The sequence below is a fragment of the Aquarana catesbeiana genome, linkage group LG04 (assembly GCF_042186555.1).
Source record: "Aquarana catesbeiana isolate 2022-GZ linkage group LG04, ASM4218655v1, whole genome shotgun sequence".
Lineage (NCBI taxonomy): Eukaryota > Metazoa > Chordata > Amphibia > Anura > Ranidae > Aquarana > Aquarana catesbeiana.
The window spans coordinates 255,504,682-255,529,454 of record NC_133327.1 but is presented as its reverse complement, the minus strand read 5'-3'; the positions used below and the strand labels follow the sequence as shown (position 1 = coordinate 255,529,454).

The window sequence follows — 24,773 nt, the reverse complement described above, 5'->3', positions numbered from 1 at the left end:
TGCAATGCATACTAGAACATTATGCCTTTACCTTGCAGGGTGTTTGTTTTTTATTTTTTCTTAAACATGCTCAGTTTACTACCACTTTAAAGCCCCACTCCAGTATGTTACTATGTAAAATCACTGTGTATCATACAAGGGGGAAGATAATTATTTGATCCCCTACAAATTTTGTAAGTTTGCCCACTTACAAAGATATGAAGGGTCTATAATTGTTATCATAGGTGTATTTTAAGTGATAGAGGCAGAATATCAAGCAAAAATCCAGAAAAAAAAGACATGATTTAAGTGTTCTAAATTGAGTTGCAGTTTAGTGAGTTAAATAAGTATTTGATCCTCAAGCTAAATATGAATTGGTACTTGGTGAAGAAACCATTGTTGGCAAGCACAGAGGTGCATAGAATGCATTAAGATAAAAACCTTCTGCCTTTACAACCACTTTAAAGTTTCTTGACTGTCACATGGCAACTTGAAGTTTCAGCTCCCTTCATAAATGTTCTATAGGATTAAGGTCTGAAGACTGGCACGGCCACTCCTTGACCTTCTTGACCTTGAGCCACTCCTTTGTTGCCTTGGCGGTATGTTTTGGGTCATTTTCATGTTCTGGCTGAGGGGAGAAGGTTCTCATCCAAGATTTTACAATACATGGCCCTGTCCATTGTCCCCTCAATGCGGCAAAGTCGGCCTGTACCATTAGCAGAGAAACAGCCTCAAAGCATAATGTTTCTACCTCCGTTCTTGACTGTAGGGATGGTGTTCTTTGGGTCATAGTCAGCATTTTTCTTCCTCCAAACACGGCGAGTCGAGTTAATTGCCAAAGAGTAGGGATGCACCGATACCATTTTTTTAAACACAAAGTACGAGTACCGATACTTTTTTGCAAGTACTTGCCGATTATACCAATTACCGATACCTAAGGCGTAGGTAGGGGGGTGGTTTGGGGTTGTTCGGGAGTTGGGTGAGGGCCGGGGGGGGGGGGTAGAGGGGTAAGTGATGGCAGGGTAGTTGGGTGTGGGGTGAAATAGGGATTGTGGAGTAGGAGAGTTGGGATGGAAAAGGCTGTGATCACTGGGGGAAGAGGATGGGGGGGTCATTGGAAGACATGGGGGCAAAGGTGACAGCTGGTGGTGGGAAGGAGGAGGCAACACAGGGTGGGCACAGCACAGGGGGTTAGGAGTGCGCAGTACAGGGCGTTAGGAGGGTACAGTACAGGGCATTAGGTACAGACCAGTCTTACAGTTGGGACGAAAAGTATTCAGACCCCCTTAAATTTTTCACTCTTTGTTATATTGCAGCCATTTGCTAAAATCATTTAAGTTCATTTTTTTTCCTCATTAATGTACACACAGCACCCCATATTGACAGAAAAACACAGAATTGTTGACATTTTTGCAGATTTATTGAAAAAGAAAAACTGAAATATCACATGGTCCTAAGTATTCAGACTCATTGCTCAGTATTTAGTAGAAAAATCCTTTTGATCTAATACAGCCATGAGTCTTTTTGGGAAAGATGCAACAAGTTTTTCACACCTGGATTTGGGGATCCTCTGCGATTCCTCCTTGCCGATCCTCTTAAGTTCTGTCAGGTTGGATGGTAAACGTTGGTGGACAGCCATTTTTAGGTCTCTCCAGAGATGCTAAATTGGGTTTAAGTCAGGACTCTGGCTGGGCCATTCAAGAACAGTCACGGAGTTGTTGTGAATCCAGTCCTTCATTATTTTAGCTGTGTGCTTAGGGTCATTGTCTTGTTGGAAGGTAAACCTTCGGCCCAGTCTGAGGTCCTGAGCACTCTGGAGAAGGTTTTCATCCAGGATATCCCTGTACTTAGCCGCATTCATCTTTCCCTCGATTGCAACCAGTCGTCCTGTCCCTGCAGCTGAAAAACACCCCCGCAGCATGATGCTGCCACCACCATGCTTCACTGTTGGGACTGTATTGGACAGGTGATGAGCAGTGCCTGTTTTTCTCCACACATACCGCTTAGAATTAAGGCCAAAAAGTTCTATCTTGGTCTCATCAGACCAAATAATCTTATTTCTCACCATCTTGGAGTCCTTCAGGTGTTTTTTAGCAAACTCCATGCAGGCTTTCATGTGTCTTGCACTGAGGAGAGGCTTCTGTCGGGCCACTCTGCTATAAAGCCCCGACTGGTGGAGGGCTGCAGTGATGGTTGACTTTCTACAACTTTCTCCCATCTCTCGACTGCATCTCTGGAGCTCAGCCACAGTGATCTTTGGGTTCTTCTTTACCTCTCTCACCACGGCTCTTCTCCCCCGATAGCTCAGTTTGGCCGGACGGCCAGCTCTAGAAAGGGTTCTGGTCATCCCAAACGTCTTCCATTTAAGGATTATGGAGGCCACTGTGCTCTTAGGAACCTTAAGTGCAGCAGAAATTTTTTTGTAACCTTGGCCAGATCTGTGCCTTGCCACAATTCTGTCTCTGAGCTCTTCAGGCAGTTCCTTTGGCCTCATGATTCTCATTTGCTCTGACATGCACTGTGAGCTGTAAGGTCTTATATAGACAGGTGTGTGGCTTTCCTAATCAAGTCCAATCAGTATAATCAAACACAGCTGGACTCAAATGAAGGTGTAGAACTATCTCAAGGATGATCAGAAGAAATGGACAGCACCTGAGTAAGGGCTCTTTCACACGGACGTGTCCATGTACGGATCCCGCTCTGCTCAGCAGGGGATCGCTCCATCGATCCCCGCTGAGCAGGCAGATGACAGGTCTGTCGCTGCACACTGTGCAGTGATGGACCTGTCAGAGCGCATCTCTCCCCTATGGGGGATCGGATGATGACGGACCGTAGAGTCCGTCGTCACCCGATCCGCAAACGGATGGAAAAGTAGGTTTTTTCTCCGTTACCCCTTTTCGGATCGGAGCGGGTCTGATGTCAGCGGACATGTCACCGCTGACATCCGACGCGCCATAGAGGTCTATGAAGGGTCCGTTCAGGTCCACCTAAAAAACTGACAGGCGGACCTGAACGGATCGTTCGTGTGAAAGAGCCCTTAAATATATGAGTGTCACAGCAAAGGATCTGAATACTTAGGACCATGTGATATTTCAGTTTTTCTTTTTTAATAAACCTGCAAAAAATGTCAACAATTCTATGTTTTTCTGTCAATATGGGGTGCTGTGTGTACATTAATGAGGAAAAAAAATGAACTTAAATGATTTTAGCAAATGGCTGCAATATAACAAAAAGTGAAAAATTTAAGGGGGTCTGATTACTTTCCGTCCCCACTGTACATAGTAGTTACATAGTAGGTGAGGTTGAAAAAAGACACAAGTCCATCAAGTCCAACCCATTTGTGTGATTATATGTCAGTATTACATTGTATATCCCTGTATGTTGTGGTCGTTCAGGTGCTTATCTAATAGTTTCTTGAAACTATCGATGCTCCCCGCTGAGACCACCACCTGTGGAAGGGAATTCCACATCCTTGCCGCTCTTACGGTAAAGAACCCTCTATGTAGTTTAAGGTTAAGCCTCTTTTCTTCTAATTTGAATGAGTGGCTACGAGTCTTGTTAAACTCCCTTCTGCGAAAAAGTTTTATCCCTGTTGTGGGGTCACCAGTGTGGTATTTGTATATTGAAATCATATCCCCTCTCAAGCGTCTCTTCTCCAGAGAGAATAAGTTCAGTGCTTACAACCTTTCCTCATAACTAAGATCCTCCAGACCCTTTATTAGCTTTGTTGCCCCTCTTTGTGCTCGCTCCATTTCCAGTACATCCTTCCTGAGGACTGGTGCCCAGAACTGGACAGCATACTCCAGGTGCGGCCGGACCAGAGTCTTGTAGAGTGTGAGAATTATCGTTTTATCTCTGGTGTTGATACCCTTTTTAATGCATGCCAATATTCTGTTTGCTTTGTTAGCAGCAGCTTGGCATTGCATGCCATTGCTGAGCCTATCATCTACTAGGACCCCCAGGTCCTTTTTAATCCTAGATTCCCCCAGAGGTTCTCCCCCCAGTGTATAGATGGCATTCATATTTTTGCCACCCAAATGCATTATTTTACATTTTTCTACATTGAACCTCATTTGCTATGTAGTTGCCCACCCCATTCATTTGTTCAGATCTTTTTGCAAGGTTTCCACATCCTGCGGAGAAGTTATCACCCTGCTTAGCTTAGTATCGTCTGCAAATACAGAGATTGAACTGTTTACCCCATCCTCCCGGTCGTATAATGAAAGAAGACAGCCAGGAGCAGGAGTGTCGGTGTGGCCAGCTGTTAGACTGTTTCCACTGTGCTGCTGCATGTTTGTATTGCTTGACCACCATGCACAGTCAGTGCTGAGCGTGATGGGAGCCGACTCCTCCGCCTGTGTAAGTGGCTGAGGATTTTCCCACCCTCTCTTCCCCCCATCCTGGCGGGATGTGTACTGCTCTGGACCCCGCTTCCGGAGGGGTGGAGGAGGAGGCGTCCCGCCCCCAGCTGACGTCACTTCCGGTATTGGTATCAAGCATTTACCCGAGTACCGATACTCGCGAAAATGCCTAGTATCGGTGCGGATATCGGTATCGGTGCATCACTACCAAAGAGCTCAATTTTAGCCTCATCTGACCACAGTACTTTCTCCCAATCCTTCTCTGATTCATTTATGTGTTCATTTTCTGCACTGTATACTGTACAATTGCCATGTTTTTTCAGAATACAGTTTTTAAATTGTATTATTGTTTAAAGTGGTTGTAAACCCACTTTGAAAAAAAAAAAAACCTAGCACCTGCAAGACAAAGGCATAATGAGCTAGTATGCTTGGGAGCCGCCGGTAACGGCACACTCATTGAAGCAACGGCACATACGTGCCATTGCTTCAGTTTGCTTAAGTGCGCATGTGCCGCAGCGGACAGGGGATATCTCCTAAACCGTTTAGGAGATATCCAGGGTAGCTACAGGTAAGCCTTATTATAGGCTTACCTGTAGCAAAAAGTGGTCTGTAAGGGTTTACAACCACTTTAACCACTTCCCTACCCGCGTATAGACATATGACGTCCACAGATGGGATCTCCCATCCTGGGTGGACGTCATATGACGGCCTCGGGTTCCCGGCCATCTAGGGGGCGCGCGCGCGCCCGCCGCGTTGCTCGGGACCCGGTGCGTGTGCCCGGCACCCGCGATTGCCCGTTAACCGGCCGGACCTTGGATCTGTGTGTGTAAACACACAGATCCACGTCCTGTCAGATGGGAGGAGAGCGATCTGTGTTCCTAGTACAACGGAACACTGATCGGTCTCCTCCCCTTGTATGTCCCCGCCCCCTACAGTTAGAAGCATTCCCTAGGAAACACATTTAACCCCTTGTGTCCCCCTAGTGGTTAACCCCTTCACTGCCTGTCACATTTACACAGTAATCAATGCAATTTTATAGCATTGATCCCTGTATAAATTTGCATGGTCCCAAAAATGTGTCAAAAGTGTCCGATGTGTCCGCCATAATGTCGCAGTTACAAAAAAAAATCGCGACCGCCGCTATTACTAGTAAAAAAAATAAATAAATAATTTTTTTTAAAAAATGCCATAAATCTATCCCGTATTTTGTAGACGCTATAACTTTTGCGCAAACCAATCAATATACGCTTATTGCGATTTTTTTAACCAAAAATATGTAAAAGAATACATATCGGCCGAAACTGAGAAAAAATTTTTTTTTTTTAAAAATTGGTATATTTATTATAGCAAAAAGTAAAAAATATTGTGTTTTTTTTCAAAATTGTCGCTCTTCTTTTGTTTATTATAGCAAAAAATAAAAACCGCAGAGGTGATCAAATACCACCAAAAGAAAGCTCTATTTGTGGGAAAAAAAGGACGTCAATTTTGTTTGGGTACAACGTTGCACGATCGCGCAATTGTCGTTTAAAGTGCGACAGCGCTGAAAACTAAAAATTGGTCTGGGAAGGAAGGGGGTGAAAATGCCCTGTATTGAACCTGTTAAACAGTTTGTTGGCACATAACAAATGTATAGAAAGAGCAATCATACAAATGTAGAAAATTGTCCTTTGGGTTAGGTTCACACTGTTGTGGTTTCCTGGCAGCTGCATTTGTGAAAAACACAGGGAAAAGGTCCCTCCACCTTTTCTAAAATTGGAGCCGCACAGAAGCCGCATGGTCCTATGAGTTTCTGTGCGTGGGAAAATACACTGTGTTTTCCACTGCCTGAGTGTGCAAGTTTTTTGCTGTGGAAGGGAAGACACATGGGATTTACACGCAGTCCCGTACCCACATAGATGTGAACCTAGGTTTACAGTACTGCGTTATGACAGTAGACAATACAAAGTAAAACATCACAAAAACAAGCGCCCTATCGTATGTCTCCTTATTTGTGTTTTGTTGTGGAAATGTAGGGGAAAGATTGTATAACTAAAGCATAATTTGATTCCTGAACAAATACTGAAGATCAAAGGGTCTTGTCTCTGTTAACAGTTAAGGAAAGTTTGTTCCATACATCCCAAATGTTTTCACTTTTTTTGACCCTGCTTTGCACTTTGGTGCTAGTGACCTCCTTCAGTCCTTTTGCGCAACTTCCTTTTCTCATGCACTCCCTTCAGCATCAGCTATACATCATAGTGCTGGACCATTTTACTAATAGCGACAGCGGTGCACCATGCATGCACAATGTATGTTAGCAGAGCCACTTCTATGGTCTCAAAGGCCTATATGACAGGATGACAGCACCGTGATCACACTATAACAGCAAGTGCTAACACATGAATCATCATGACAGGATCACAAGGTATTATTTTAGTCAAAGCTGCATGTTTAAAAAGAAAAAGTTTAAAATTGCATTTGCATGTTAAAGCTTTTAAAAAAAAAAAAATAGTTTTTGGCTCAGTCTACTTTAAGGTTTCCAAGGTCTTGCATACCCTCGGATCTCCACTTTGTGCGTTTTATGAAAACGCACCAAACGTCCCGCATTCAAAAAATGCATGGAAATGCGCAATCTGTGCTACGGCCAAAGCGCACTAGTGTGAAACCAGACGTAAAGGGACTGGCTTATCAAAAAGCCCTCTTTTTGGCCCTTCTAAGCCTGCTGGCTACAGTTCAATGGTTATGCAGTGCATTATGGTTAAAAAAAAAAAAATAACCTGCACAGAAATTTGCTGGGACTGCAAGTCATGAATATAAAAACCCCAGAGACGCACATACAGTATGGGATAATTTCATATCACATGGGCTGCTGGCATACAGCTTTTCCAAGGTGCACATAGCAGCTTGAATTTGGTGGAGTCAGTGTCTGCAATGTTTGCACATATCTGCCTTACACAAATCACTGCACATTATCATTTTTAGAATACTATTTTTTTTTTTTTCATGCCAGGACCTCTAAATTCCACAGTACGGTATTTCAGAAACTCACTGTGTACAGAATTGTATTTCTATTTATTGAACAATCGGAAGGAAACATAAAAGAGTTGCTAGTTTTTTTTGTCAGGTATAGAAAAGAGTCTGCACTAGGAGATAAACAAACCAAGGCAAGTTTGTCATTTCGCATCCCCTGTAAAAGGACATCTATCTTACTGATAAGGGTTCCATTAACTGCTATCCTGCGGCTATGGAGAAACGCTACATGTTTGTGCACTCCTATTTTCTATAACCAAAAGTAGTGACCTATATTAGGTCCGGAATTAGTGTGAATCCTTTGTGGTTTCTCATGGGTATTTGGCCCTGACACTCCAGGGCATGGAATGTAATTATACAAAGCTGCGCAGGATGAATCCTGCAAATCAAAACTGCTGTCTGCTATCTAACGATGCATACACCTTAAAACATTTTTTTTGCATCATATGCTGAGGAATGGATATTAGACATGATATCACAAATTTTTATATAGGCATTGCAAATATTAATGTTGTTGATATAAACAGAAAGCAGCACACACCGGCAGGGTGAATTTGATTTTTAAATCAAGTCGATTTTAAATCAAGATTTAAATCACTAGTAAAAAGGCTTGATTGAAATAAATTCAATTTAAATCTTAACTTTCAAAGAGCAACTGTCATCTCTGTCCTGGAGCGGCTCCTCCTCTGACCTGCTGTTGACTCACCGACAGTCCCATTCACTTTAATGGGACGGCTGGAGACGTGGCAGTGACACAACAAGGTGAGGGACGTGACGGCAGTAGGTGAGTGGATGCCCACTAACAGGCGCTGGCATGATGGATCTGAAATGACAGGAGCTCTTCAAATGTAAGGACAGGAGCCCTTCAAATGTAAGGACTCATTCTCTCGCTGGTAGTTAGAGTCTTTAATATTTGCAAACAAAATGAAAGTATACTATTTAGAATAATAAACTGTCCGGTTATAGTAAAACAGCAATATCAGAACCACTTCAATCACACAGTTTGTAGTGTACATAGTTTTGCAAAACAATGGGATAAAGGAATATTCCTGAACTTTGTTTTATCTCATGGTTACTGTGAAATTGTGTGAATGCATCAATGCAGTGCATGGTATCTCAGCTTGCAGAGTTTACCAAAAATGTAAATATTGCAGAATATACAGCCTCATGCTACATAACTAAGGTCTATTTCATGCTGCATAAACTAAATTATTAATATATCTTAAATAGAAAACTATTTTTAAATAGATTTTTACTCTAAAAGCATTTTATTAAAATAAATTTGATAAAAATAAAAAAAAATCAGATTTAAATCAAAAATATTCAGATTTTAAATAAAAAAAAATATTTTTTTTTTAATTTAAAAAAAAAAAATAATTGATTTTTATCCACCCTGCACACCGGGGCCTGTTTACGTTGTTGCATTGTGGTAACATGCCTGCTAGTGTACGTGTTATTGCAACGCATGTTAATGTGCATTACGTGAGCTAATAGAGTGCCATTCATTCTAGATGGCACTTGCATTGCAGTGAAACATGTGGCATCGTACTGAGGTGCCTTGCGACGTTCTGCTAAAAAATGTCTGTCCTTATGTAACAAGCAATAATGCACATGTGTTTACCCCAGTACAGTGGATGGAGCTGGCATGAATGAACTCTCAGACTTTAATGTTATCTGCAGCTAGTTGGACAAAGTAGAAAATTCATATGCAGCGCTTAAATGGATGTATAAAACCCAAAAGGACAAGTGGAAAAGAAAGAAGAAGGAGGGTCCCCTGCACCAACTTCAGCGTGTGAGCCCACACACCACACCAATGTGCTGATATCAAATGCCCTTGCCAGAAAGTTGATTAAGTCGAGCTTAACAGGGAGCGCAATCCTTAACCCAGTAATCTACCAGAACGATCCGACAGCACGGCCAGGCAGCAAGGTATCCCTCCAGAGTTATGACCTATGTGTATTTAACTGCGTGCTTGCATCAGCTGATCACAACTCTGAAGACGGCCTATTGGCTGAAATGCATAAGGTGGTCTGCTGATGCCATAAGCACGCTATGAACCACCGTATCTTTGGACTTTTAGCTGTGATTTTTATGAAGACAGCTGTATTTTGCATTGGATTTTAATAAATCGCTTATCCCTACATACTTCATTGTGAGGGTTTTATTTTTATGGTGGTGACTCTTTGATCTATCGAGTCTTTTATGATCTGTGAAAACTCTGGAGTCCTGTGAAGAGGAGGAGGAATCCTGATGTCCATCCTGTGGCTGTGTTATCTGCCCTGCATTGGAGGGATACCTTGATGCCTGGCCATGCTGTCGGATCATTCTGGTGGATTACTGGAGAAGGATTGCGCTCCCTGTGAGGCTCGACTTAATCAACTTTCTGGTAAGGGCATTTGATACCAGCACGTTGGTGTGGTGTGTGGGCTCACACACTGAAGTTTGTGCAGGGGACCCTCCTTCTTCCTTCTTTTCCACTTGTCCTTTTGAGTTTTATACATCCATTTAAGTGCTGCATAAAAAAGTTCTACTCATATTGTGATCAACAATGTTTATGCTGGCTGCTGTTTTGTGTTTTTTGTCCATCTGAGACTGTTTTGTTATGGTCTTAATATATAAGTTGTGAGCGCGGATATTACTATATTTTTGTTTACTAGTTGGACATACATGGAATTAACCTTTTATTGTTAGAGCCATTTTTTTCACTTTATGCATACATGTTAAAATGCCAATTTTAGACCCAAAACATATATTTTCTGAAACACAAACCCTGTAATATAAATTGATAGTACAGTATCACACTATAATTGTGCTACAGTTTATCCAATCTACATCTATCTATTTTCAATATAAAATACACTTTCGTTAATTTTAATGCTCACAAACTTATTCTGAAGGCAATTTTTTTTTTGTAATACTGTTTATGAAAGATTAGATTCTGATAAGTAAATAGATACCAATTAGTTTAAGCCTCAAGTTGTGCCTGCCTGTGAAACAACAGAAAACTAACCTAAGTTGTTCGTAGGCGGCACTTTACAAGGCTTTACAGCTCATTAGTGTAGAGGTAACAGTGGATGATGAAATAGAATTATTCCTCTCACTCTGGCGTGCATGACGATTAGGGCCGGCCCAAAACATTGTGCAAGAATTAAATGCTGCCCCCCCCCCCCCAAAAAAAAAATCACACCCACCTTATACATTATTTTATATCATGATAATTCAAACTAAAATTACATTTATCAGGAAGTCAGACTTATATGCAACAGCACATTGTCTATATGCAAAATTATATGACATACCATTATGATACCGCTCCCTCATCTTGGAGCTCTAGGGCATTCATGGGTGCAGTGTGTGTCAGCACAGTGGGTCCCCCCACCCACCTCTCGAGGCCTGTGTGCAGTGAACACGCTGCACCAATGGATGATATGCCACAGGGATAGGGCTGTATAGGGGTGGGCAGTACAAGGGCAAGCTAGGGTAGTGTATCGACAGGCTATGGTAATAAATGGACAGACTATTGTCCATCAGTGCCACCTCATCAGTGCCCACAAGTGCAGCCTATAAGGGTTCATCAGTGCCACCTCATCAGTGCCCATCAGTGCGGCCTATCAGTGTCTCAGTGTCCATCAGTGCTGCCTTATCAGTGCCCACCAGTGCAGCCCATCAGTGCCGATCAGTGCAGCTTATCAGTGCCACCTCATCAGTGTCCACCAGTGAAGCCTATCAGTGTCCATCAGTGCAGCCTATCAGTGTCCATCAGTGCCCACCAGTGCAGCTTATCAGTGTCCATCAGTGCTCCCTCATCAGTGCCCACCAGTGCCACCACATCAGTGTCCAGCAGTGCCACCTCATCAGTGCCCACCAGTGCTGTCGATCAGTGCACCCTTATCAGTGCTTACCAGTGCCACCTCATCAGTGCCTACCAGTGAAGCCTATCAGTGTCTATCAGTGCAGCCCATTGGTGCAACCTCATCAGTGCCCACCAGTGCAGCCTATCAGTGTCCATTAGTGCCACCTCATCACTGCCCACTAGTGCAGCCTATCAGTGCCCACCAGTGCAGCCTATCAGTGTCTATCAGTGCCACCTCAACAGTGCCCATTAGTGCAGCATATCAGTGCCCAAAAGTGCCACCTCAACAGTGTCAATCAGTGCCACCTCAATCAGACAATCCACAGGCAGCCATCACATTGGGGAGAAGGACCTACCTGCCAGTCAGCTCACTCCACATCCAATCCGCAGTCCAGGGATGTCAGCGCTGCCGCTCCCACTCCAAACCCAGTACTTAGCTGCACAGTGCACCTGCAGCTTCGGCCTTCTCCTCCATGCAGACTGCATCGTGACGGGGTCTGAGAGTGAGCGGCGCTCCCAGCCCCACCGTCCTGCTCCTTGTGGACTACAGGCATTGTGGGGCGGCCCCCAATGTGCGGGCAGTGTGGGCTCCAGGGGCAGCTCTTTTGGGCTCCATAACAGTGACTGGGCCTGGAGCATTTGCCCCATGTGAAAGACGACCCTGGCCCTGCTCCTCTTAAAGTGCCACCTGGGTCCCCATGGCCACCGCGGGACCCATGGTAGGGTCGGCCCTGATGGAGATGCCTTAATATGTATGGTGCAATGATTTTCTTCATATGCGTGCACACCGAAACATGCATTTGTATGCAGGTTTGGGGCTGGAGGCTTTTAAGATTTTTTGCCGTCTTTGTTAGAATTTTTTACATTTTAAAAACTTTTTTCGTTTTTTAACTTTATTGCGATAACTTGGGGGTTGATAACCTCTGCTCTCTGATAAAAGCCAAGCAAGCATCAACTGTTAAAACAAATCAAATACAGATTGACACCTTTAAACTTAGTTCAGAGCTGACCACTTCTGTGGCCATGCTTCAGGGGAGATTGGTGAACCTCTCCATCCTGCCACCTGCCGCGATGGTCCTAGTTATACTTGTCCCTCTTGGATGGCGGCTGTCGAGATGGAGAGAGGGGTCAGGTGGTGAACAGCGTCTTTCTGAGCTTGCAGAAGTGATTAGATGGTTTTACAGCCTCCTGGGTCACTTCTACTGGAAAGCTGAGAATAAAAAAATGTAAACTTTACCAGCTGGGAGTTTATTTACATGTCAACGATGCTTCTGATGTAGTAGTTAGCAGCAGTGAAAGGGTTAAACTGTCAGTAATTCTCTTTTTAAATGGTGCAACACCAGACATAAAACACTAAAAATCCATGTATAAAACACATATTTAGGAAGTCTTGCCAGCCAAAAATTAATGGTTTTACTTTTGTGATGTCCAGCCCATGTTTGAGACGTTACTACTTGGTTTCTCTATCTCTACAGTAAATGCATATTTTCTGAGCTAACGCCCTGCTTTAAATCCCCTTAAAGGGAATCTCTGAGGACAATAATATGGAAGCTGCTAACTTATTTTTAAAGGTACATACTTTGAGACTATTATGCATACCCTTCTTTCATCTTTTAGTGAGTCACTGACCCGGAAAGCACGTACACATTAGTTGTCCCAGCACCTCATATGCTCATATTTGTTTCATTTAAAGCTGACTTCCAGGCACAAAACTTAGAGGTTGAAACCACAGTCATGGAATCTGAGCAAAGCACATAAATCTGTAGTGTTTACTTCTCTCTCCAAAGCTCTAATTGTTGTTTCTCTCTGACGCTTCGTTCCTCTGTTATCAGCATGAGTCACTAATGGGAAGTTTTCCTGGCACTTGAGATAAATTTGAGGGAAAGCTCAAGAGACAGCTTGTTTATTCAGAACACAGTTCTTCTGCTGTGTGGAGGGGGGTGTGCCTTTCCTCCAATCAGCTCTCACACACTGTAACTGCAGCCTCTCCGCCCCCTCCTCTGTGCTGCTGACAGATGAAGAAAGATTTTTAACATGATCTGCCCATTTGAAGGAGCGTAGGGAAGAGAAGACTGCAGATAAACAATGTAAAACCTATGTAAAAGTATTTGTTTCATCTCCGTGTACCATCTGAGGCTGTTTACTTCACTGGGTATATGTGAGTACTTACAATCACTTTAATTAAATATATTCCTCAATATACCTTTTACAAACCCAGATATGACTTTTAAAAGTAACAATGACATCATACCCATGGTGTACATAGCCTGTACAGAGAGCAGAGCTGTGGGAGGGGGCTCACCACTACAGGCTGCCTGCAGAAAATTACAGAAGGGACGGAGACAAGTAACCTTGCACAAAGGAAGGGAGAGCAGCAAGGATTGGTCTTTATTATAGTAAGCTCCTGTACAGAGGGAACATTTCAGGGGATTACTGCACAGATCTGGAAGAAATAAACACAGTACACCAAGATTCAAATAGGAATACACAAAAAATATTTGTATTTAGACAATATTTGCTTATCCTGGAGTTCAGCTTTAAATGACTTGCCATATAAAAAATGAAGGATAGGGAGGACATCTTAAAGCAGAACTATAGGGGGAGCACGGCAGCAGCTTTTGCCATTATGTATGCACACTTTGTCCTTTTCCCTTACTGACAGGTTTGTGCTTCCCATCCCTTACACCTTCTCTTTGCCTTTTCTGGGCAGCCACTGGCGATGTACCATGTTTGCACACACACTGGAGATTTATTGCCCTGACACCACTCTCCATTCTCCAAATTTTAAAGTGGAATTACACTTAATCTGAGCACCACAAACCAAAAACACTATTTAATTTTTTATATTCAAAGCAAACTCCCCCATCCATCCTTGTCCCCGTGCTTTATTTTGCTGGGAAATAACTTTGAAAAACACCCCCCTAGCATTTCTGGCCATGGACCTTGAGTAAGGGCGGATGATTCATGTGACATTTACTTCCTGGAATCCCTCTGCCCTTAGTTTAGGCATGCATGCAGGAGGATGTGCTTAGCTGAGAAAACCCTTCCTTCCCTCCTGAAGACTCATGGGATGTATGCCATAACTTGTCTAGGCATGGAAACCAGGAGCTAATTGAAGAAATGTTTAAAAAAAATAAAAATAAAAAAAAGTTAAAACAAGTAAATATATTATACTCTCCTATCTATTTACTAATGCTAACAGCATAAGGATTAGAACTGTTAAAAGTTCCACTTTAAAGATGCTGGGAGGGGGTGAGACTGTACATGCAGACTGTATGCACGTAGTGTACACAAAAACAGCAACAAACTCTGCTCCATCTGACACAAAGGGGGTTATTTACTAATCCACTTTGCACGACAAGTGCACTTGAAAGTAAAGTCGCTGTAGATCCGAGGGGGACATGCAAGGAAACTAAAAAACAGCATTTTAGCTTACACATGATTGGATTATAAAATCAGCAGAGCTTCCCCTCATTTCAGATCTACTCCTTAGATTTACAGCGACTGCACTTCCAAGTGAACTTTCAGTGCAAAGTGGATTTGCCTTTCGTATAAAACCCCCATAGAGTGCCTTTCTGATACCCCACAATGCTTCACAAAGACATCAGCTGCAAAATCACAAACACAAACTCCAAAGTCAAGTATATTCTGTGGAGCAGGTTTGTAGAAAATATCATAGTCTGAAAATGACACAAATCAAGTATGGAAGGGGAAAAAGGGCATACAATTAAAAATGGCATTGTCTATATTAAAACAGTCAATCACGTTTCTGGACAGATAGGAATAATGAAAGGTCAGTGGTGAATTTAGCAGCCTGACCATCTGAACTTTCTTCTGATACCAGTGTAACACAAATGTCTTCTGAGGCCATTTGAAATCCAGAGGCACCTGATTTGTGACCTGAACTTGTTAAACTGGATGGTATTGGATGATGAACATCTGCTGTGTGTCAGAATCTAAAATATGTCTGTTCTCCAGTATTAAATGCCAAAGCTTGAAGCGCTATACATTCTAGCACTTTGCTACGAAGGTCCTTGCAGTGATGATATGTGTACAGATGTGATACCAGTTACCTAAAAAAAAAAAAAAAAAAAAGATTTTTTTGGTTGGTTGTCCAAATATTATCCAAAGACCAACTGCATTTATATTTAAATTAAAAATAAAAAATAAAAGATTGGAAATCCACCAAACAATTGCAACAGGTTACAATACATTTTAAGCACCAAAACTATTTTGAGAAAAAATAACTTTAAAAAATGCTCTGTCCGTGTGTAAAATTAGACTAGCAATATTGTCATACAATCATTTTGACTACCTTTTAATAGAATAGGTTTACACAGGGCCATGCGCTAAGAAGCAATTTACTGTGAATTGATCCTCGGGCGCTCAGAAGACAATCCTGACACTCTTGTTTGTTTTTTTTCTTTTTCAACTGCCTGTTTCTGCCGACCCCTACTGTAAGTGTAAACGGGCCCGAAGTGACACAGCTAGATTTTATGGGTTTTCTGTTTACTAGTGTTCATTAATGCATTTCCACAGGGACAAAACAATATAATGAAAACAAAATACTCATAATTATGACTAATGAAAAATACAGTTAGACAGTTATTTAATACTGGGCTAAATATTTTTTGTTATTTTTTTTATAGGATGAAGTTCGGTTTCCTTCTAACATGTCTATTTCTCATTGCGTTCCCAAGAGATTGCTTTAGTGGTAAGTAATGTCTTGACAACTGAATTTCTTGACCTTTTGCAGTCATAGTGTGTTTTAATAAGCCATCATTAGATGAGCATAGTATGGATGTGCTATCTTTTATATTTTATGCAAAGACAGATTTATTTAACTATTTTTGGATCTAGTTCTCATTAAACAGTTCTATTGAGCCTGTAATATAATTCTGAGTAATCTCCCACTAAATTACTAGCTACAGGAATGCCAGGGTACAGATTTTAGTTACTGTCACACAAACTCATGACAGTTTCCAGCTGAACTCTTTATATAGTGTCAGAAAGGACATTGTGCACACTAGCTGCTTTTGTTCTAAGCTGCATTCAGTCAGCAGTCTGTAGGGCCAGGAATGTGGTACACAGGATTGGTGTGTAGCATTGCCTTAATATAAAATACTGCATCCAAAGAGGATGAAAACAGTACAAAAATGGATGGGATAGTATCTGCATTTTGTTGAGCCATGATTACGGCCACATGGCCGAAACGCAGTGGCTTTCTTTTTGACTGCTGTTCACATGCAATAATAAAACCTATGTTTTAGCTGACTCTCATGGCACCAGCCTTTCTCCTTTTTTGCATGGACTATATGGAGGTTTACAAAGACTTCATAGGCTGGGTGCTGTGTTCTTGAAGCTCACTAGGCATTGCACAGGAGGTAGCAGCTCGGATGCACCTGTTCCAGTATCTGCATTTTCTCAGAGTCTGCTGCCTGCTTTGTTGGGAACAGACTACCCATGAAAGGCAAAGTAAAAGGGACTCAATCTCCTGGAACGATGGTCTCCAAACTGCAGCCCAGGAGCCGCATGTGGCCCTTTGCTTGCCTTTATCCAGCCCTTGGCGCACTTTTCCTTCCACTGATGCAAGACACTATACCTCCCAGTGACACCAACAACGGGGCATAATTCCTGTTTTGACATCAACAAAGAAGCACTACTCCTCCCATTGGCACCAATGATGGTGTGCTATTCCTCCCACTGACACCAATGATGGAGCACTATTCCTCCCACATATACCAATGATGGAGCACTATTCCTCCCACTGATACCAATGATGGGGCACTATTCCTCCCACTGACACCAATGATGGAGCACTATTCCTCCCACATATACCAATGATGGAGCACTATTCCTCCCACATATACCAATGATGGAGCACTATTCCTCCCACATATACCAATGATGGAGCACTATTCCTCCCACATATACCAATGATGGGGTACTATTCCTCCCACTGACACCAATGATGGAGCACTATTCCTCCCACATATACCAATGATGGAGCACTATTCCTCCCACATATACCAATGATGGAGAACTATTCCTCCCACATATACCAATGATGAGGCACTATTCCTCCCACTGATACCAATGATGGTGCGCTATTCCTCCCACTGACACCAATGATTGGGCACTATTCCTCCCACTGACACCAACAATGGTGTGCAATTTCTCCCACTGACACCAACGATGGTGCGCTATTCCTCCCACTGACACCAACGATGGTGAGCTATTCCTCCCACTGACACCAACAATTGTGCACTATTTTTTCCACTGACACCAATGATGAGGCACTATTCCCCCCCAACGCCAAAGATGCTCTGTTTACTTCCACTGATGCCAGGACAATTTCAACTTCCACTGGCCACATTCTGGCCCCCTAAAGTCTTGGGGACAGTAAACTGGCCATTTGTTTAGAAAGTTTGGAGATCCCTGTCCTGGAGCATATACCCACCTGTGCTCCACTCCCCTACCACCAGGTCACCTGGAGCAAAGTGAGCTACCCGACACTTTAGGCCCCTTTCACACTTGTGCGACTTGGGACTGCAAAGTCACATGACGAGTCATTCCCCCATGATTTCCAATGAGTGCCATTCATATCTGTAGTAGTCCCTGTAATACTTTGGTCTGACTTTGATGTGAGTTGAAGTCCATAGACCTCAAGTTTACACAGGCATTCCCTGACATCGCATCAAACTCGCATCAAAATCACGGCCGTGAAATTGCAGGAAAATCGCTTGATTTTCAAGTCGCGGCAGTGTGAAAGGGGCCTTAGGGTATGTGTCAGCATATGACTCGCTCCCTTTGTCCTAAGTGACAAAATGATTGGTCCAGTGCTATCACTGGAGTCCATAGCCATGTGTAAGCTCTCAAAAGTCATTTTGGACAGGGCTTTCCCTCACTGTGGCAAAACATAGACAAGCAGGAGCGAGGAAAAGTGTATGTATGACGGGGAAGTTAAGTGTCCTCTTTTCTTTGCCCTGCATGGGCAAAGGGAATGATTGCTTTAATAGTAGCAGTGATAGCGTATTAATTCCTTTTTTATTTCACTTGCCTCTACTTAATTTTTCTCACCTGTTACAGTTCATATAGACCATGCAGACCAGCAAAAAATTCAGTGCCAGTATTTGGAGCAATCAATAACACCGCAGGGGGTGCTTTAAGCAGCAGCACTTAAAAAAAATAAAACCTAGAGCATATGCATTAAAGGTGAATATTGTAAGCAATCCTGACAGTGTTATGGTTTGGCCCAACCTGAGCCACTGTCACTTTTGCTGGTCATGTTGGCTTGCTGGTGAATGTGAAAAATATAAATAAGGACCTATGTAATACACAGATACCATTCCAAATACTGTATCTGTGATTATGTGGAATATGTAGTAATGTGTAGGACTACAGGTGGTACTTAAGCACTGCAAAGTTTTTTATAGTAATTTACAAATTTGAATGGATTGAACTCCTGACATGTCAGAGTATACAAGAACAGTTTAATAAAAAAGTAAAAAAAAAAACTGTACATTTCGTCTTTAAAAAGCGATCAGTCCATGACATTGTAGGGTAGGATAATGTTATTACTGTGCTGCAGGCAGGATTCTGGAAGCATTTCCTCTCCCAATAATCAAACTGTGTGTATCGCCTACCCCGACTTTCTGGGAGCCTGATGGTGACTACCGGGGGTAGGGATGGGTGATGAACAAGAAAGAACATTGGGCGCTAGTCATTTTTATGCTTTAAACAGTGAAGTTTATTTCTTGAACAGGAAAAATATGGGAGACAAAAATAGGCAAGACTAGGCAGATAGCAGTACAGGAAAAATAGCCTTTAAGCTGAACCAGCACATCTGTACTTTGTAGGACAGGCTGTCTCCTCTAGTAATTGAGCTTTACTCACAGCTTCATACAGATTCCCTTGGATGAGTCCTGTCTGAAGTCCTCCCAGCCACTTCATAGCCTCCAGCTACATGAAGAGTCACCTCTGGTGCTTCCTTAAAACTCCATCCCTCCCGAATAATTTCCAGATCTTTGTCAGGCTTTTCTCTGCATAAACTTGAACACCCGGATAGGCCTCAGACAGGCCTAGCAGCCGGCAGCCACCTGCATAAGCTTCAGGCCTAGCAGCCAGGAACTGTACACACATTCACTCAGGCTGAAGCCCTGGGCGGGAAGACTGACCCTGATCACCTGACTTCTTACCATTAAATAGCTTTTCCACAGCATGCATTGCAGAAAATATGATTGGCTGAGAAAAGGATGTTTATCCATAACTTGTATATACTGTAGCTCATCATACTAATGTCAAAGGCAACAGTGCCACCTATTGACAAAAGGGAGAAGCCACAATTGAATGGAATTAAACAGAAGTCAGTTAAGCACTAAACACTACAAATTAGCTAGGCTGTCTACCACCCAGCATAACTAAATTTACCTGCAGCCCTATTCTAGGATGATGGTGCTACATGTGTCTTGGAATTTTGTGGCAAGTCACAATGTGATGGGCTGAAACATCGGGATGATCTGTGTTACATATTTGTGAAAACAGACCAGAACTGAACAGACACCATGATTTACATGGCTGTGTCATCTAAACCAGCATTTTAGCTGCTTAGATGCCTAAATAATGATGGTGCTATCATTCTGGAAATGGAGAAAAACAGGTGAAGATACTGTGAAGGGGGCACTGTGATCTCTGTGAGAGGTAAAAAAATGCCTTTAAATGCTCACCTTCACAGTACTAAGCATGAATACACGTAAAGTAGAATTCCAGGATAACCCTAACTACTTTTAAAACAGTCTCCCTCCATCTCCTAACACCTGTATTACTGACTGGTGTAAGAAAGATCTGTAAACGTACCTATTTTCAAATCACTCTGGTACAGTCACGTGATCTACCTGCAAGAAAGAGGAGAGGGCACTCTGACAACGGCTGGTAATGCCCGGGGAGTGTGACGTTACAAATAGACTTTATTGGCATATCCGTTGTTGGTGCTCCCTGCTCTCCCCTGCAGTGGAGCTGGCTGACAGGGAAGCAAGATCATGCAACTATGCAATTTTTTTTTATCTTTTAATATTGCCCATGTTCCACATTGGTGGTGCGATGACTGCTGCCAGAGATTTTCCTGTTTATTGCCACATCACAAATCTAGACAAGCTCTTACTGTCCTGAGCCCCCTATAAGGTTGCTTTCACACTGCACGCGCTGCAGTTTATCCACACCACGGGTGCAACGCAGTGCACCTGCTGCTTTCTTCCAGGTTAGATGCCCTTTACTATAGACTTCTATTATATCTTGCAGGTGTTGTGCACTTTCTGAAAGCGCATCAAAACCCCAAATTCAGGAGTTTTGGTGTGCTTTCAGAAAACGCACGAAACCCACAGGTAATAAGCCAGTCTATGGCTCGGCACAGGTAACGCGCAGGTGCACTGCACCTGCGGATCAGTTTGAAAGCAGGCTAGTAACAATTGCAGAACAGATATTCCCATTGCTATGTATATATTGTCATTTTCATAAACTGAGCTTTAATTTGAAGATCCTTCACTTTCTGATCTCTTGGAATTGCCTTTTCTACAAGCAACCAGGCGCCGGCTGTAGAAATGTTGCTTTCCTGGAAGGAGTGCATTTGGTATCACTCCACCTGAGAGAGAAGCTGGCACTATAGAGGAAGCATCAGCTTATGCTGCTCTGCTCCCTCCACAGCCCCATGCTTCCTTTACCACCAGCTCCATCCACAACACTGATGCTCTGGGCTTGCTGACCCGCCTTTCCAGAGCAGGGGGTTGCAGGCCACATCAGAGGGCTCCGTGGGCCACCGGTTGGGTACCCCTACTATAGAGCCAACCTTGCATGCAGGGACTAGAGTTGTGTCTCCCTACACTGTGTGCGAAACACACAGCCCCAGAGCCAAGGGTGGCAAAGCACTCCCTTGCTTCTTTCCACACCTTTCTCCAAGCTAATAGACTGGCTCAAGACTGTGCTGTCCACTATTAACTTATTCCTGTGAAGACTGGTAGTTTAGGGAAGCAGCACTAAGAGCGCAGAAGCCAGAAGTAGTGAAAGTACTGGGGGATGTTTATTTTCTTGTGCTCAGTGTAAAATAAAACATTTTGAGGATTTATTACTATTTATGTACCCAATTTAGGGGTTAAAGGAACCCTAAGCCTTACCTAGGTTACAACCCTGGGGTTTTCTTAGAGGATCAAGAGGAATTCCTGCTTGGAGAATTGAACTCATATTTTATTAGGGTTAATGCTTAGTAAATAAAAAAAATGAAAATAAAGTTTTATGCAGAGAAGCTAAATTATTTTCTTTTGGCCATGTCAAAATGTAAGGGACTGTTTGGAACGCATGGATATGTGTTAGGTTTAAAGTGATTGTAAAGCTTTGTATATTTAAAAAAAAATAACATGTCATAATTACCTCCACTGTGCAGCTCGTTTTGCACAGAGTTCCCCCGAACACCGTCTTCTGGGGTCCCCCGGCGGCTCTTGCGGATCCTCCCTGCATCAGATAATCCCCTAGGAGAAGCGCTCTCCCAGTGGGTTACCTTGCGGGCGCGCTCCCAAGTCCATCATTTGGCGTCCATAGCCGCCGAATGTATGACTCGGCCCTGCCCCCTGGCGCCCGCGTCATTGGATTTGATTGGCAGCAGTGGGAGCCAATGGCTGCGCTGCTATCAGTCTATCCAATCAAGAGCCAAGAACCCCGGGCAGAGGAAGAGTGTGTCCCCGTTGTATGAAGTTCCAGGGCTCAGGTAAGTAAAACGGGGGGGCTGGGGGGCCGGTCACTGCCACAAGGGTTTACAACCCCTTTAAGGTTATGGCTAATACATAAATGTAAAATATGTGTTTTGCTGCACCGTGGGTGAATTTATAGTGTGAGTACCCCTGCTGCTAGCCACCTCTATGTGTACAAAACACAACCTAAATGGAAAATAAAGATAAATTATGGGCGCTAGGTACCCCCTAAACGATATTGGAATGTGATATCCCTCACTGTTTATAGTGCAATCTCTTATATAACACCTCAAATTGTGCTTATAAGTACATAATGTCCATAAATTATGTATTAGTAAAAGTCCACTAATTTGCTCAGTGATATATATCCTTATGTGACAATATGCTTTGTGATTTGTTCCAATAGTGCTCCAATCATGAATTGAAAGTGCTTTGTGCTGTAATTGTTTGTGATTCTCTCCACCACTGCATACACTGACACTCACCAGACGTAAAGACCCAAGGTTTTGTGGGTCAGCTTGCGCTCCAATATACTCCCCTGTCAACTGGGTTGTTGAATCCCCTCTCCTCTCCTACTCTCCGTATTAAAAAATGTATATATTGGCAAGAATAGGAATAAAACTCACACGATTCAGTGCCTGAACCGGCACCCAGCAATCTTAGTGGTGTTCGTTACGGAAACCACGGAATCAGAGTCACCAGATGTGACGTAGGGAACCACAACTACACGTTTCACTGAGCTTCCAGGTGACACCATCACATCTAAACATGTAGAAGCCAGGTTATGTGGTTTCCTACGTCACATCCGGTGACTCAGCTTCCACCGGTTGGAGCGCTGCACGCCGATTCCCCCTGTGGGAGAAGGCAGCCAGAGGCCATAACAAACACGGCTAAGATTGCTGGGTGCCGGTTCAGGCACCGGATCATGTGAGTTGTATTCTTCTTCTTCTTGCTAATTTTAAATATTTTTACTATTAAAACGGGGTTATGCTATGAAGAGTGTTTGATTTCTCTTTTGGAGTACTACGGTGAGGGAAAAAGTATTTGCTCCCCTGCTAATTTTGTACGTTTGCCCACAGACAAATAAATGATCAGTCTATAATTTTAATTCTAGGTTTATTTTAACAGTGAGAGACAGAATAACAACAAAAAAGTCCAGAAAAATCTATTTAAAAAAAGTTATAAATTGATTTGCATTTTAACCCTTTCACACCTAATGCCGTGTACACACGACTGGACTTTTCGACAACAAAGGTCCGACGGAACGAATCCGCCAGACAATTCGATCGTGTGTGGGCTTCATCGGACCTTTGCTGACTGAAATAGAAGACAGACTTTAGAAATAGAACATGTTTCAAATCTTTCCGACGGACTCGAGTCTGGTCGAAAAATCCGTTCGTCTGTATGCTAGTCCGACGGACAAACAACGACGCAAGGGCGGCTGTTGGCTACTGGCTATGAACTTCCTTATTCTAGTCCGGTCGTACGTCATCACGTTCGAATCAGTCGGACTTTGGTGTGATCGTGTGTAGGCAAGTCCGTTGCGTCGGAACTCCGCCGAAAGTCTGTCAAAAAGTCCTTCGGAGTTCAGTCCGTCAAAAGTCCGCTCGTGTGTACACAGCATAAGCCTTTTTCTGACATTTGTTGCTTACAGTTAAAATCCATATTTTTTGCTAGAAAATTACTTGGAACCCTCAAACATTATATATATATATTTTTTAACAGATACCCTAGGGAATAAAATGGTGATCGTTGCAATATCTTATGTCACACGGTATTTGCGCAGCAGTCTTTCAAACGCATTTTTTGGGGGAAAAAAAATACACTTTTATGAATTACAAAAAACTAAACAGTAAATTTAGCCCAATGTTTTGTATAATGTGAAAGATGATGTAATGCTAAGTAAATAGATACGTAACATGTCATGCTTTGAAATTGCACACACTCGTGGAATAGCGACAGTACCTAAAAAATCTCCATAGGCGACAATTTAAAAAAATTTAACGGTTACTAGGTTAGAGTTACAGAGGAGGTCTGGTACTAGAATTACTGCTCTCACTCTGATGATCGCAGGGATACCTCACATGTGTGATTTGAACACAGTTTACATTTGCAGGCGCGGCTTACGTATGTGTTTTATTTTCTGCACAAGCTCGCGGGGACGGGGGCACGTGAAATTTTTTTTCTTTTTTTCTTTTTTTTTTTTTTACATTGTCCCTTTAAAAAAATATATATATGATAATTTTTTTTTGCTGTCATAAGGAACGTAAACATCCCTTGTGACAGTAATAGCTGGTGACAGGTACTCTTTATGGAGGGATCGGGGGTCTAAAAGACCCCAAATCCCTCCTTTGCACCCAAAAGCGGCGATTCTGAATACTGTCATTTTTTAAAAAAATCAGCGCCATTGGCAGCCGAGTAAACCAGAAGTGACGTTGTAACATCACTTCCGGGATTTTACACCCGAGACCCGAACAGAGCCGAATCCGGCTTCGTACGGGTCTCAGCCTAGCCGGTGGACACACCGACTGGTGGCTCGGGTCTCCCGGTGGGACAGGGCTCCGGGAAGAGCGGCGGAAGGTTGCGGAAGGTGGCGGGAGGGGGTGACATCTCCTCCCACTCCCTTAGGATAACAGCTGAGCATTTTTTAGCCGCATCTGTTGTTATCACTAAAAGGCCAACTGCCTGCTCTAAAAAATGGTACCGGGGTGATGACTGCAGCTGCAGGCATCATCCTGGTATAACCCCTTCAAGCCATGAATGCAAATTTGCATACGGTCAGCGTGAAGGGGTTAATGAGTGAAAAGTATTTGGTCCCCTATCAAACAGCAATATTTC

The 24,773-nt window shown here is 43.0% G+C and overlaps 1 protein-coding gene across 2 annotated transcripts in view; it reads left to right on the top strand.

Moving 5' to 3' along the window:
- Positions 1-24,773, top strand: part of IL1RAP (interleukin 1 receptor accessory protein) — a 406,084-nt gene that overhangs the window by 181,664 nt on the left and 199,647 nt on the right. For both annotated transcript variants that reach the window (XM_073626394.1, XM_073626396.1), the window contains exon 2: positions 15,849-15,913. In XM_073626394.1, the coding sequence (XP_073482495.1) occupies positions 15,850-15,913 (64 nt within the window). In that variant the 5' untranslated portion in view covers position 15,849. The remainder of the gene's footprint in view (positions 1-15,848; positions 15,914-24,773) is intronic.